Raw genomic sequence first — 16,233 nt, forward strand, 5'->3', positions numbered from 1 at the left:
TTAATTCGAAAGCACGTGTATGGACTGAAGGAGATTTTATTTCCATGCACTTGCGTTGAGAAACAGAGCTTGCAGCCAAGTGGCAGCAACAGAGGAGTGAACATGTAAAGCACAGCTGAACGTGCCATGCAGATGCATCGTTTGCACAGTGGCAATGAATGCAAAGGTAATTGCGAATTACTAATTCATAATGAACATCTAGGGTGCCTCAACAGTGGCACTAGCTATATATGGCTTGTTCCAGCAAGCCTTGGAGGGTTCACGTAGGGAAGGAATGATTCGTTTGACCTTGGAAGTGTCAGGATAGGCTGGCAATTTTCTTCCTTTACCTTTCTCTTTGAGATTCTTGGTTTTGCTTTTTCTACAGAAACCTATATTCATTTTTTTTTTTTCCATGTTGTTTTGCACGCAGTTTTTTCTTTATTGCCCTGATTTTTGTCGCCATATATACTACAAAGGCTGTCCTGCCACCCATTCCTGCACTAAGTGTATAAATGTAAACCTTTGTAGGTCTGTAAAAACACTAAGTTTGTTACCACAAAATTTGCATTATATGTCTGGTAACTTGTGTTTTTATCACTGTAATTATGTTAATCATGTTAATTTACGTAATCATTTGTGCATATTCACTATGAAACAATGTGCTTGTTTTTTGTTTTTGTGAAAGCTAATCGTAGAGACAAACAGCCAGGAGGATGATCAGGCAACATACGATTTTCAGCAAGGAAAGCATGTCTCATATGCGCAGCATGTCATAAGGTGACTTGAAAGAGTGGTCCACATTACAAGGATTACTCATTTCATGGCAGGGCAGCAGTTAAGTTTGATCTTCCAGCCACTGTGCAGCACTTTGTAAACACAAAATTAGTTGAAGGTTTTTTGTTTTTTTTTTTCGGGTTGTGAATTTTTTAATCCTGAGATGACAACATCACAGTTTCGTTGTTCTCTCTGGCCACGTATATGTTTTTGAAGAGCTGACTATAGAGGCCGTTTCTTTGCATTTTTAAATGCTCTGACACTTAGTGGCCATTCCTCAAATTTAGCTTTTGTGTGTTTGCCTGAAGCCTGGCACCTAGGTCACGTGACCTTGTGGCGTTATCACAACCTGCCCACAGGACGGTGATCAAACTGACGACTGTGGCAGGTGGCAGTTCAATTCATCAGTGGTTGCGAGAGGTAGCTCCGTAAGAGCAACCCGGGTCTCTCAAGCCCCACCGGTGGCAGTGCCTGCCATCACAGGGCAGTGGCTTGAAGGCATGAACTGTTGGGCAAGTTCGTTTCGCATGACAGAACACAGCGCTGTGTTGTGTCCGTTTCTTCTCCTTTCTCTGCTCCCTTTCTAGGCCGTGTGCCGCGTATGTTTACTAAGGAGCCAAATTACCGGGCAGTATCTATGCTCAGAGCGATGCCTTCACCATCAACTGATTCACTGAAGACACTGATATACCGTATAAACGCGTGTAAGGGCTGCACCCGTGTATGGGCCGCACCCTGTTTTCTTGAAGGAAATCTTTAAAAAAAAAATAAATCCGTGTAAGGGCCGCACCCGAACTTTCCATGACCCAGGCGGGAATAGCCTTCTAAATGCACGCGCCGTGGCCTCCGCGATCGGCTCCGGCTGTGGACAACGGTGCGCTCGATCGCGGAGGCCAAGCACGCGCACAAGAGCATCCAAAAACCGTCCATGGATGGCGCCCGAGGCCGCAGCCATCATCATCGGCAATTTTTTCTCCCCCGCGACTTCCCGTTATCTTTCCTTCCTCCATGCATTATCTACATCGGCATCTTTCTTTCCTTCCTCCATGCGTTATCTACATCGGCATCAGTATTGCCAGCTCCAGGCTTTTATGGCGTGTCAGCACGTTCACCATAGTTGTGGCTTTCACGTGCTGCCGCCGGGTAATGCACTTTTAGCACGATGGGCATGCACCTTATCAGTTACACGGCTGGGAGTTAGCTCTCGAATGCGGCAAGCGTGCGGCGGACATGGAATTCGAGGTGGCCGAGAAGTGCTTCCGATGATCGTGCAATCAAAAGGGTGCATTGAGAAAAACAAGCTGCAAAAAGCGCGCTTTCCGAGGCGAGCCGTGCGAGTTTCCTGAACTGTAAGAAGAGCTGCTCTGCTATGTGATGGAAATGCGTAACAACGGCTACGCGTTGACAGCGGACATGCTGCGTGGCTTCTTTGGGATGAGTGTGCACCAGAGCACAGCACCAGCTCAGAGTCGAAATACTCCGTGAGTGACGACTGAACGTAGAATAAATGCCGCTCATTCCCTGATTGGTGTGTTTTTGCTTAAAAAAAAATTTTTTTTTCGTACATCGCGTGTATGGGCTGCACCCCGAAAATTGGCCCCCGAATGTGGAAAAAAAAGTGCGGCCCTTACATGCGTTTATACGGTATATAGTAAAGATTTTTGCTGGTCTGAGAGGCTCTGCTAGAGATGGGTTCTACTTTTTTATCTTTTCCATATAATATTTAAAAGCCTAAGCTCCCTCGTCACGTTATATTCACGGCCGTATTATATTTGCGCAAATGCAGTAATTTGTGATTAATTTTTCATTGCAGGGGTGGAAGCAATCAAGACTACAGACGCTAGTCCAATCCTTGTACCTGAACCGCACATGAAGCCACGCAAAGCCACAATGAACAATGCTGCCCCTGCAGCCAACCACCTGAACAGCTCCTCTTGCCGGCCACGCTTCTCAGTGCCCGCTGTCCACTTGGAACTGCAGGCCTTGCACTGCGGCTGTCTCGAGTGCCGCAAGCCCATTGACGAGGACCACTTCAAGTGTGTGGCACACTTTGCTATCCCTTTCTTTGCTACTGGCATGTGGCCTCTTAAGTTAAAAGGCTGTCTGTACTCATGTGTATCATGCATAATCCGCTCAAGTCCTAGCTGTCTGCCCGGGCTACATGGGAATCCTGATTTTTTTTCTTGGATTCTATGTGCGCTAAAGTTTTGGCATCGATAGTGCATCTTGGTTTTCTGCCAGTAATGCTGATGAGCTGGCAGAAATAAAGGGTGCTTGCAAGTGGCTGTTCAGGTAATGCTGTGAATAGGTGTTGCATTCCTGCTGACAACTGCAAGCCATGCACAACACAGCTGTTGAGAGTACAACCTGGTAGAAGGGTTGTAGAGGCTGTGCCCCATTATGTAGCTCCAGTATGAAAGGGAAGAGTCAGTTTGCTCACAAGAATGAATTTTACTGTTACTTCTATGCTGGAGGTGAAAATATTTCGTGTGCATTATCTGTCCAGAGAAAAACTGGCTTAGAACAAAGAAAAAGAAAGTGTGCTGTGTAGGCTATTTAGGTACGATTACTAGGAATGCAACAATGGGTCTGCTTCATAGCAGCTTAAGAGGTGACACTTGTAACGTGAGTCATCATCTGCCTTGTGCTTATATGAGGGTGAGGAGGAAGACGGCAGCCGACAGCCTGTGCGCTAGGCACGTCTCCGATCGCTGAAGATCCAATGCACCACTGGTGTAGCTGGCGCCATCTATGGGAGCCTCTTGTAGCGGCCACCTTTTCGACCATTCCGGATTTTTACGTTATGCCAACACCGGCTTTTCTGCGACACAGGGCCCTTACGCTGTTGCGTTAAATTCATATGCAAAACTGGTCGCAGCGTCGGCAATGAACAGTCTAACACGATTTAAAACAGATCACTTCAGGCGTAGCCTACTAAGATTAAATGGTTCCAACACAGTTTACTTTCACAAGAAGGGTGCTGCGAATACACGAGCGTAGTTAGCCGAAGGATTCCTCTATTCTGCACAGTCATATCTGTTGCGGACTAAACGACCACCAAGCCAGGAAAAATTTGCCAGTCTGTTTCAGCAACCTGTTAACCTTCAAATCGCTCTTGACTGTCCTGGCCGTGCGGCGCGTACTGCAGGACTGGTGATCCTGTCGTTGGTAATATATGAACAGTAAGTACTTGGTGCTCAAGAGTGTGATCACGGCCTGTGCGTTTGTATCATCCGCAGTTGGGCGGGAAGTATTTCATAACATCCGATTTTCTGTCCATTCACAGTGCACTCTCTCCAGGGCGTATTTCGAATTCGTATCATCCCAAAAGTCGTATCAATCAGGATCGTGTCATTGAGATTCTACTGTATTGTCATTATGTCCCTTTCTCAAATCTTCTAAATGAATTCGTCGCAGAATTTTACACTCAGAAAATCTTAGTATGGCACTTGGAAACATTTGATTCATAGGACACACAGCTGCTGTGCAGTTTGGCTTACATCTACCAGGCCCACAGAACCTATAGGTGCATTGTGTATTAACGATTGCATTAAAATAATATCCTGCTCTAAACAAAATTTTGAGTGGTGCATGCTTTAGCTGTATTTCTAAGCCTTTAGCCAAACATCTTGTCAACCACTTGTCCATTTTCTTCCTTCTCTTATGCAGTCGTTCCGTGAGCTGTGGAGAGTGCAGGTACACAACCAACTGCACCAAGGCCTTCGCCGACCACATGATCTGTAGGCACTCCGCAGTGAAGAACCGGGCACCACTCTTTCGCCTCGCTCCGCCAACTCTAAGGAGGCCAGGCACTTGTCCATGTGGCTTCCAGTCGCACGATGGCAATAATCTCAGTAAGCGGAAACTTTTTTCTACTCTGCTTATTCTTTGTCCATAATGTTTTCAAGACTTCAGCTAAGGCAAATGTTGCTTCACTTTCAGTAGGTACAGAAACTTCCATTGCCTGTCTTTGAAATGTGTGCTGTGAGGAGAATTTTAAACTGCAGATTGGTGTGAAATTTTGTTCTAATCTTGGCTGGGAAGCCACAGGCACATTGCACCTTGTGTTTGAAGTATAGCGAGACACTAAAGGGAAATGTCAGTGGGACAAGCAGCTATGCAGAATTACTCCTCGGGAATGCTACCAGCATATTTTCTATGCAAAAAAGGGGCTGCATCTCTGAGCAAATCTCGGAGGAATTCCTTGATTTCCTCTTCACAGGCGATGCACTGGAGGAAAGCAGCTGGTGAGTATGAGCTAACTGCAGGCTTGTTGAAGGGAGTTGGGGACATTGTGCTAGAAAAAACTTTCCACCCTGCATACTCAGTGCCTCAGGACCTCGAGAGTACTGGAATCTTGGAAAAATGCCAATATCATTTTAATCCAAAAGAAGGGGGATGTCAAGGACTTGCAAATAATACATGAAGTAGTGTGGACAGGTAAAAAGAAATAAAACAATATTGCCCCGGCCTGCACCACCTAAGGGGCAATGGGCTGACGGATCAGCTTACTGTCCGCTATTTACAAGGTCCTTATTAGGGTAACTGCTAATCGAATTAGATCAACCTTAGTTGTTAGTCAGCCAACAGACGAGGCTGGTTTTGGTAAAGTTTGCTCAACAATAGGCCATTTTCACACTTCCGATCACCCGCGGCGGCTAGAATTTCTTTGGAGGAGAAATTCTAGAGGCCCGTGTACTGTGCGATGTCAGTGCACGTTAAAGAACCCCAGGTGGTCGAAATTTCCGGAGCCCTTCACTACGGCGTCTCTCATAGCCTTAGTCGCTTTGGGACGTTAAACCCCATAAACCAAACCAAACCACACTTCCGATCACGATACAGAGCGCATAGGCAGACACAAATACGACGGCGATCATAGTGGCTAGTGCGCCGGCGGCCGCACCATCTGGGGTAGTATGGGCGAGGCTGGCGCGAGCGTGTGCATAGCCTTGGCATCTTGCCAGGCCAGCCCGCGGCTCTCACTCACTATCTCGCCCAAAATAAGTGCTGAATGCGACGCGCTGCGCATGCTCAAAGGCAGTGCGCCACATTTATCAGGTTTCAGATGCCCAAAGTTTGGTAAAACGGCTGGAAGGGTCAGTGGCGTTGGCACACCTGTCGGCTGTGAAGCCCTTCATGCGCTTCACACCTGACAACCTCACTTCTCACTGAGATGATGCGCATATATGTAAAAAGACTCGGGCTTATGGCAGAAAACGGGAGGAGTGGGGTGGGCCTGATTTTATTTCATGGTTGGTGATTAGAGGGCACTCGTCTCGCTCTCATCAACATGGAGAAAGAAAGGGGAGTAAGGAGAGGGGGAACGGGGAGCAGACGGAGTAGCTCACCACCAGCTGTGTTTTTGCTAAAGCATTGTTCTACCATATCCCCCTTTAGATTCCCTTTAAGGTGTTCAAACCCTATCCACAATTGAAGAAAGCCCTGAGAGAATGGTGACCTGAGGACATCAGGGTTAGCAGCTTCGACTGAAGAGTGCAAAGGAGTTTTGAAGTCACTGGCTGCTTTCAGCTCTCACTGAATCATTGGCATAACTGGCGCACATGGCTTCGATTTGGACAGGAACTGTACATTGTTGTACTGTGAGAGGATTCTCATTATTTGTGCTTTACCTGTATATTATTGCGAGACTACACTTTGGAGTAACCTTGATCCAAGGATCAAAAGCACTATAGTTCATGTGTGCAGTGAACAGCAGCACAATGCTTCTCACTCCTATCCTCCGCCTTCCTTTTTTTTTTTTGTCACAGTTTCTCATCTTATCGCTTGTGACGAGCCCACTGCCTCCGTGACTGCTTGTGGTCCGACGACACGGACAATGCGGTTGAAGTGCCTGACAGGCAATGCGGCCAACTACTTTCCGCCTCTGATCAACCTGGACGATGAAGACACCAATCTGAATGAACCATTCTCAGAGGTGTTCTCTTCAAGCGTCTCCAATGAGCTGCCAGCAACTGCACACTCTCTTCCTATCGACGCATCTACCTCATCTGCCAATGATGCAGGTTTGTTCTTCTGAGACTTCCGTGGTGAATTCCTTCTCGTTTGTGCACCGCGTTTGAGAGTGGCCCTTGAACATTACTTACTTCTGCTGCAATTTCTGGGGCTGCCCCTGCTTTCTGCTTAAATGGCATGCTGGAAGGTAGAGGACTGGCATGGGCATTGTGCAAGACGCATGGTTTGTGTACATCAAAGCGACAGCATGCAATAGCCACAATTCTCACTTGGTTGCTTGTCATCGTGTGAAAGTACTTGACTCACAATACCGTGCTCTGTTATTTTCCCACTCAGCGAAGCCAGCAGTATCATAACAGAAGTCACAATGAATGAAAAGAGAGAGCCAGGAAAACTGGACAGGGACAAGTGTATGGGCCCCTCTCAGAGATTGGGAACAACCAGTCTGAACAGAAAGGCTAATTTTTCACTTATTTCCCTATTAAAGGCACATTGAGGAGAAATTGAAGTTGGTTTGCTTCAATAGTATACCAGCTCCTCACCACAGAAAGACCACTCTTAGTGAAAGCAAAGGCCTTGTGAGGTAGAAAAGAACAAAGAACTAAAATATTGGTATCGCCGCCACAGGCCAATCTCAAAAGTACAGACGCCATGACAAAATAACTGAAATCAAACCACAGATCTCTGAGGCTGATAAATGTGCATAAAGGTTACACATTTAGATATTGAAGTTCTTGGTTTAAAGCTACTAGTGCACTTTTATTGCATTGAGGAAGACTGAAAAAAGACGACCTGAATGTTGGAAGTCAAAGAAAGCTTATGCTAACAGGCAGCCAGCTAAGTTTCTGTGTGTTTTGGTGCTTTGCAGTTGTGCACTGTGTGTGCCCGCATGGCTTCGTTTTTGACATGCCTCGATTTAGCAATGCGACGAGGAAAGCACCTGTGGAAAGCACCTTTTACTAATGATCTCTGCATCACGTCTTTGGTGAAAATCTCTGGCTGCTTGTTCTGAGGAGTTAAGCTTTGATGACCAGGAAAGGTGATATGTCAAGTAGGTTTAGAGGGAGAGCTCCAGTTGTAACTTGACCTCCTTAACTTTTGCATTGTTGAATAGCTCAAGAATACAAACTACGAAACAGACTGAAAACAGACTATTGTTTTGTTCGTTTTTCATCTCTGTTTTGCCTTTGTTTCGTTATCTGTTTTTATGCTCTATTCTCTAAGATGAACTTAGCTTGCGAACTGGCTGCCTTAGGGCATTTTTTTTCTGTGAATTCTGGAGAATGACAGCAGGCATTTAACAATGATGAGATGTGTTTTTCACTGCCTAACGTAGTAGGAATTTAATAAAGTAATAGATTTACTTCTTGCACTTCCTATATTTTTGTGTGGGTTAATTTTTTGTCATTTAGCCATCAGGTGTGCTAAATTTGGAATTAGGGCAGAGAGCATAACATGGCATTAGTTGCAACATCACGGGTCTTGTGCCACTTAGCAGCTGGTGTGTCAAGGGATAGCCGGCAAGCTGTTTGTACAGCAGCGTGATTGTTTTGTGGGCGTATAGTGATGTTCCTTCTAGCCTTGCCTACACCATTTTGTGCATTTTTTAGGTTTTCCCTTTTGCATTTTTTTTCTCATTCTTGCTGAAAAACCTTGCAGCAGCAGCCCTTTCTCAGCATGCAATATTTTTGTTTTACTTTTTGCACTAGCTGATGAAGAAAGCCAGGGCCCGAACATTCTGAACCTTCTGGGGTTGATGCGCAAGCCATTGCATTCTTCATTCAACGACGCCGAAGCCGACGAGAGCTCTGGACAGGCACCACCAGCATCAGTGAGTCCAGAGCGGTGTTTTGTGGGTCCCAAAAGTGCCAAGCGACGGTGGGCAGCCATGGGCATGATCCTGGACGAAGGGTCGGACTCTGAGCCACCAGTTTTGGAACCACAGAACAGCAGGCACAGACGCCCAGCCCGCCACTGCCTCGAGGAGGCGCCCAGTTTGGAGGCTCAGGTTGAGCTCGCCGGCGAAGGAGACGACAGCAAGCTTCCTGTGAACGAGGAGGAGTGTCTCACGAACACTGTCAACGAAGAGTGCGGGACTGAAACAAAGCCCACGAGCAGCAACGGCTCAGAGGACAGTGTGTGGCCTGTGCTGGGTCCTTGTATTGTGCTAGACAGTTGAGTGCGTTGTTGTTTCTTTTTTTTTTTTTACTCGCAAAGAGATAAAATTAAATCTGCCTCCTATATTTTATTTTGTTGAAAATTGGTATGTTCTGCATTTTTTTGTGTGCTTGAGCTGAAGCCGCTCTCCTGTTGAACTCGGTCTTTGAGGTATAATAGTGCAGCTTGCGGTTCTTGCTGGGCGGCATTTTTGAAAAGCTAGTTGATTTGCTATTTATACACACAATAGTGAACAATAAGATATGTTATTTTCAATTTTTTTTTTGCATAAAATCAAAATATCACGAATATAAAATACATATTTGCATTTTCCAAATATATTAACGCGATAGTGGTAAAGGCCCTGTTAGGCAGAAAATCCAGTATCTGCGTCGGCGTAGTGAGCAAAAAACCACGAACGTCACTCTGGCAGGGGGGACCAGAGAGGAACCTAGGAGGCAGGTGGGTCACCTAGGTCACGTGACGTTGCGGCGTCATCACAACCTGCCCACCAGATAGTGAGCAAACTGCTCACTGTGACAGGTGGCAGTCAAATAAATGATTGGTCGCTCGGGAAGAGCGACCTGCGTCGCACAAGGCCCACTGCTGGGAACACCAGTCATGGTAGGGCAGTGGCGCGTCGCTTAACCACTGCATCACTGTGCCGGTAGGGGATCTATGAATGTAAAACAGACAATGAGCTTCTTCATATATGGAAATTTACCCATCATGCTACTGCGTCCTTCCAGTTCTACTTGTGTATGATGCAGTAATGCCCCTCTCTTTCGTCAGGGTTTGTTGGGGGCGTAATTGTTTGCCTTCAGTTCGTTTTTCATTTTTCTCCTTTCATGGGCGCTTCCTGCTGCTTTCATTTTCTGTAAGTTCTAAATTATTATTAACGTGCTTTTATGGTTTATTGGTTCATCGGGGTTTAATGTCCCAAAGCGACTCAGGCTATGAGGGACGCCATAGTGAAGGGCTCCGGAAATTTCGACCACCTGGGGTTCTTTAATATGCACTCACATCGCACAGTACACGGGCCTCTAGAGTTCCGCCTTCATCGAAATTCAGCCCCCGCAGCCGGGATCGAACCCGCGTCTTTCAGGTCAGCAGCCGAGCGCCGTAACCACTGAGCCACCGCGGCGGGGCTATTAACGTGCTTTCATCCTCAGATGACATATTCTGCGGTTACATGTATTACTGCACATTTTTATAAGCAGTGGCGGGAGGTTGAGGTTTACATAACATCATCAAGGCTGCTCAAAGGGCAATTATCCATAGTTGCAACTATAGGAAGGAACACCATCAGCTTTCACTGGATTTCAGAGTAGCGCAGTCCATGCCTTCAGACGGTTTGAAAAGATAAAGGTTCAGAGGAGGTTTGGCTTTTCGATATTCGCAGGAGACATGCCATAATGACCAGCCAAGTTGTTAAGAAAGACATTTTTCGCGCGAACCTGAAAAACTTTATACTCACGGTTATCGACGTTTCCAAAGATTTGGCTTTGTTATCAAGCTCTACAGTAAGAGAAGTCGTTTGCGATATGCTGTTCTAAACGACTGGAGCCAAGCTCAAACCCTCCACATATGTGAATAGAATTGGGTTTCCAGGATGATGTAGCCTAGGACCATCTGGTGTGGATAGGTCATATACTATGGAAAAGAGTGATTTCATTAGACAAATCTAAGTACTTGTTGTGCGGGAATGATGGGATTGATTGTATACGTAACCCCAAACACAACTTGTATGGACTTTGTTATCAACTTCCCACGTTAACCACAGAACCGGGAGGATAATGGTATGGGACTGATTCTCTCACTCGTGAAGTTTGTCTCCTTGATTGAGTTTAGCGAGGAGGTTGATCAGGGCATTTTCGAAAAAGTAATGCTTCCAAGCCATGCAAAAATCTGGTATTAGGATATGTGTTTAAGAAAAATTATGACCCAAAGCACTTTTCACGCTTGTGAAAAATTGGAGGAAGAAGAGGACGGTAGACCTTATGGAGTCGCCAAGCTAGCCTACTGAAATTGTTTCGATTGAATATATCTGCATAAGCATTGCGCATCGTCTGAGGGACAACAAGATTGAGCAGCGCAGAGCAGAAGTTCGAGAAGCTGCTGCAAAAGTGGACAACGCTTCCCGGACTCTATGCTTCGAGGGAGTTAGCCGGTGATCGCCGGAAAAGGCTTGCATGTGAAGCACTTATGCATTTGGTTATTGTGAAAAGGCATTCTTGAAGTTGTTGCCAGTCCCACCAACCTTGCACTCAAATTGTAGTGCAGTTAAAAAAAATTGCATGCACTTTATTTTTGTTCCATTCTTTACCTCAAAGGATCCAGAAAAAGGCATCCAGAAAGAAGGATCCAGAAAAAAGGGGGTGGGGGGGGTTAATTTGACATTCGGATAATTTGGATGTTTTTTATACCCCATGAGATCCGAATCAGCGAGGTATTGCTGTGCATACCAGCGAAGCAGTCTACTAGTGGACACATTGCACACAAGTGCTCTGTAGGAGGAGTTGGGATCACATGGTGTGTTGGCTTCGCCAGGCATGTTTCAAACCTCTTTCTGGCTATTGTCATGGCCTTCATTCTGGAGCTGTTATCTGGCTGCCCGCGGTTCTGTGAGTCGTGCACTGAGCAGCTTTGACTTCCTAAGGCTGTTGAAGGGTCTCAAAATACTTTGCGGTGCTCCTTTCTGCAAGAGCATTTTCTGCTGTGCGGGCAATTTGCGCAGCAGGAGCTTAGCAAAGTTCAGCAATGTGATAGTGCTGGCACAAATTTAGAAAAAAAAAAGCCGGTGGTGTATCTCATTGTCGGGAGAAAACTTAGGTCTGAAGAGCTTCGCACATCTGCTTTGGCTTATCTTTGACCGAGGGGACTGATCACAGCCGGGGTGGATCCATCTAACGACGGTGTACCCACACTTTCGCTAGGGGAGGAGGGTGGCGAGGGTTTCAAATTCTCTAGAGGGTGTTCGGCATGTGCGGCTGAAAATGTATTTGTAAGCTAGTGGTTATGCTTTGTTTTCAATTGCTTCTGTTAGTGGCTTGCAATGAATAGGTAATTATATAGGCTCGGAAGTTTTAAAAAGAATGCAAAAAATAATTTCTCTTTTGAAATTGATGCGGACACAAAAATGTGGACAGGCGAAGTGCTTGCATATGCGTGTAAGTGGCAAGTATGCACGCACACTTTTACTTTTCTAAGCAAAATTTTATTGTGGGACCAGCTCGACTGGCATTTCCAGCTTGGTGTTCAGACTTTAAAGCAATGAGAATGTTTCTCCACTGTCAGTAAAGAAATCTTTTGGGAATGAATGAAGTAGTCGGTGTGAGGCATCAAGATGGCTTCGTGCATAACTGTCGGTCTTCTCAGCTTGATGCATCACTATGTGCTCGTACTCCTGTCGCCTTGCCTTCTGCAAGTCTGCAATGCGTCAATGGCATAAACATATCGCGTTGGAGCCTGTGTCCGCAGGTGTTTGGATTTTTAGAGCGGCGAAAAACACAACAGATTTTCTTGTACTATTTTGGGACCTGACAGCAGAAATTCTTGTAGTAACAACAGGATTTTCTGTAGCATTGAGCAGTCTCCTGTCGTAACGACAGCCAGTTCTGTCGCAACAACAGGCAGATGCGCAATATTACAGAAAAATCTCGTAGCAACTGGGCGACAAAAATCTCTGTGGTATTTTGGAACCAGCTCTATCGTATTTTGTGAGTGCATGCATGCACTCACAAGCTCGAGACTCTGCATGAGATCCTGTGTTCTCAGACCATGTGTACATGTAACGACAAAATGTTGAGCAATACGCATTGAAGAAAACACAAGCGCTTGCACTGCCTCGTCCAACAAATTAGGGTGCCTCAATTAACTTTTGCATACAAGGCGTTCATGCATCGAGACGAGCTACGACAAATGATGCCATCCGCTTGGCCATCTGCTTGACTGACTGTCTAATTTTTACTTTTTGGAACGAGAGCTCCACTACACCATGTTTTGCCAAGGTCATCGGGTGTTAGCTTGGAAAAACGCCGGAGGTGTGGCTGTGATGTCGGACCACGTGACTCGCCGCTGCTCCGACCGCGGTGTGCCGACCTCTGCTTCGCCAGATGTGGTCATGTGATTATTCACGTGACTCGGTGTTCGCTTAAGGAGGCGATGACTTTAACGCCACTCTCGCATGGCATGCAGTTTCGCCATGGATGAGAGCCCAGCTGACAGTGTACCTGAAATGCTTCAAGCGTCTAACCAAGCGTAGCCAAGTGAAATGGAGCTTTCGTTCCATGGCCGCGGCCGGAAGCTCCGCCCCCTACGGGAAGCTCCCGCGTGCGTCGGCAGCCGGCGGAGGGGCCAAGTGTGTAGGGTCTACAGTGTTAAAGGGACACTGAGGAGAGCGCTATTAATATTTTTTTTATAGTGAAATCCGATAGTTCGGCATGTCATGGCTTTGTTGCCACTTGGCCGGCAGCAAAAGATGCATTTATTTCTAAGAAATTTGGATTCGAAGTTGAAAAAGTTTTTCCCGCCGCTCTGATTCAAACTTGGGATTCGGCTATGACGACAGAGGACTAAGTGACGTGAAACATGACGTGACATGACGTGATGCAGACTCCGTGATTTCTGGCGGCCAGCAGTGCGGCCTAGCAGCAGCCGAAAAGAAAGCTACCGCCGGCCGCACGTTGAAGGCATCTATCGGCTATTGCGGCCGTTGCTACAGTCGCTTCGATTACGTTTGCACTGGCGTTTTGTCAGCGTTACGATGGATCTCGTTCTCGAAGTCGTCAACGAAGTTCTCGCAAATAGACACCTTTAGCATACCGTGTACCTTGTTACCGCTAGCGGAATACCGGGAGCCCGCCTACCGCCGGAAAACAGGCGCTGATTTGTCCCGATGCTTCAGGAGCGCGCGTTGCAGCCGGGCGCGTGGCGCCATCTGGCGACGTCAAGGAGATTTGCGCATGCATTGGCTGCGCCTCAGTGATGCATGGTTTCTCGGTTCCTGGTGTTGCTAGAACCATTCGTTCTAGCAACACTGTTTTGGCCTATGATCTCATCACGCTTGTACTTGCGAGTTTGGCCTGTGGCGGCGATACCTGTATTTTGGTTCTTGCTCTTTTCTACGTTACAAGAGCTTTGTTGTCAGTATGAGTGGCGTTTTTGTAATCAGGAGCTGGTATTCTGTCGATACAAGCCAACTTCAATTTCTCCTCAGTGTCCCTTTAAACCTTGTACAACACTGTAGTGGGGTCGGTCGGTCAGTGGAAGAGCGCCGACATTTCAGAGTGCTAAAGTGACGAGAGAGAAACGTACGAAAATTCGGAAAGTCAAATTTTAACTACTACAGATAATTTATCTTCCACAAAACGTAATGAAAAAAATTCTTGCTGGAGGATATTTGGGAAGCGGCGTCCTTTAACACTGTAGGCATACCGAAACTTCACTGAGAGCGCCTTTCAGAGCCGTTTTAAGTTGTATCAGACTATAACTGTTAAAAAGAAACGTGTGTGGTTTATGGGGTTTACAACAGATGGCACCACTAATCCATATAATTTGTTTGCTTACTGCGGCAACTCGTCAGGCCTACACGCAACAACACAACTGAACGCGCTAGAGTTACTGTACAAGTACCTAAAGCTGTGTGTTTGTTTTGCCTCTGCCGCTCGCGCCTCTATTGGCTAAACACGATCACATGGCTTAGAAAGATCCATGCATTGCGGATAAGCCAACTTCTTTGCATCGTTTAGCTTCTAATTCACTGTACTTCAGCACTTGACAGTACATTCATACACCTATTGTTCTCGTGCTTTACGACATTTTATTTTGTCCGAATGGAGATGTTCACTGAAAACGATGTTTTTTTATCAGTAACACGTAATTTTATCAAAAATGTTCGCCGATTATTAAAAACAAAGCGTTTGTGATTTGTGGCGTTTAAAACAGATGGCGCCACCAATTCACCACGTGCTGAGTATTTTGTTCATAAATCATTGAGATAGGCCTTGGTGCAGACGATGCATTACATGCCGAGTCAGTATATTAACTCTATGATAGCAAGCTGTATCATTCAATGCAACAGTGGGTAAGCACTGGGAATGACGGCCAAATAGAGGATACCCTGCAGCAGGCAGTTGACGTAATTGAAACTTACGCGTCGGGAGCAGGCCTTGAATGTTCGCACTCGAAATCGGAACTGCTGGTTCTTAGGACCAAGCCACGCGGTAGAAAAGCACACCTGACCCCCCCGACCCCTCTGAATGTATATGCGCAAGGACTTCCGGTCAAGGAGGTCCAAACCATACGCATACTGGGCATGTACATACAGAACAATCGCAAAAACACCGAAACAATCAACAGACTCACGGCCACGGTCAATCACACTGTGCGGCTAATCAGACGGATCTCCAGCAAAAGAGGCATGAAAGAGAAAAGATCTATGCCGACTTGTGCAGGCTTTCGTGCTGTGCAGGATCGTCTACTCCCTCCCTTACCTGCAAACTGCAGCTCGCGGAAAGCAACAAGGTCGAAGCTATACAATCCGGCAGGCCTACAAGGCGACCCTTGGGCTCCCGCACAGTACGTCCACGGAAAGGTTGCTGTCCCTTGGGGTTCACAACACTCTCTCGGAGCTGTGCGAGGCGCACTTCATTTCACAGCTAGGACGACTCACTCGTACGAGCGCGGGAAGGGCCATCGTATACTATACAGACTAAAGATGTGCAAACAGCTCCCAGAGAGGGACGTGAGAACGCAGTTACCCACGCACATCAGGAAAGCTCTTTTGATTAAACCCCTACCCAAGAACATGCACCCCACGCACCATGAAGGCCGACGCACAGAGAGTGCTCGCGCACTACACACTAAATACGGCCGACACGACAACGTGGCGTACGTGGACGCAGCGGAATACCGACAAGCCCCGAGAAAAGCGTTCGCGCTGGTCGCGGTGAACGGGAACGGCGCCCCGTTGGCGGCCGCGTCGATAGAAACCACCTCCTCCGAGACGGTGGAGGAAGCAGCTCCATATTCAGCGACTCCAAAACAGCCATTCGCAATTTCGCGAGGGGCCGTATCACATCTACCTCACTCCTCATCCTTCAAAACACCCCCCTTCCGATTAGAGAAGTTGAATTGATCTGGGTCCCGGCCCACTCGTCTAATCCGGGGAACGAGGCGGCTCACGCGCAAGCTCGAGGTTTCGTCGACCGGACAGTGGGCGCGCCCTCCGACCCGAATTTCACGTGGGACGGGTTAATCTCATTTCATGACATCACCCATCACTTTAGGCTGGAGAGGCGCGCATATGTTAACAAAAGCGCAGGTAGTTACCTGGCGCCGACTGCA

The 16,233-nt window shown here is 46.9% G+C and overlaps 1 protein-coding gene across 9 annotated transcripts in view; it reads left to right on the forward strand.

Annotated features, from left to right (window-relative positions):
- Nucleotides 1–8,989, forward strand: part of row (zinc finger domain-containing protein relative of woc) — a 55,595-nt gene extending 46,606 nt beyond the window's left edge. For all 9 annotated transcript variants that reach the window (XM_089549348.1, XM_089549347.1, XM_089549356.1 and 6 more), the window contains 4 exons: nt 2,570–2,792; nt 4,426–4,610; nt 6,525–6,779; nt 8,439–8,989. In XM_089549348.1, the coding sequence (XP_089405474.1) occupies nt 2,570–2,792; nt 4,426–4,610; nt 6,525–6,779; nt 8,439–8,908 (1,133 nt within the window). In that variant the 3' untranslated portion in view covers nt 8,909–8,989. The remainder of the gene's footprint in view (nt 1–2,569; nt 2,793–4,425; nt 4,611–6,524; nt 6,780–8,438) is intronic.
- Nucleotides 8,990–16,233: the final 7,244 nt, after the last annotated feature.

This window comes from Amblyomma mixtum, chromosome 6, assembly GCF_055824585.1.
Source record: "Amblyomma mixtum isolate Tamu chromosome 6, ASM5582458v1, whole genome shotgun sequence".
Lineage (NCBI taxonomy): Eukaryota > Metazoa > Arthropoda > Arachnida > Ixodida > Ixodidae > Amblyomma > Amblyomma mixtum.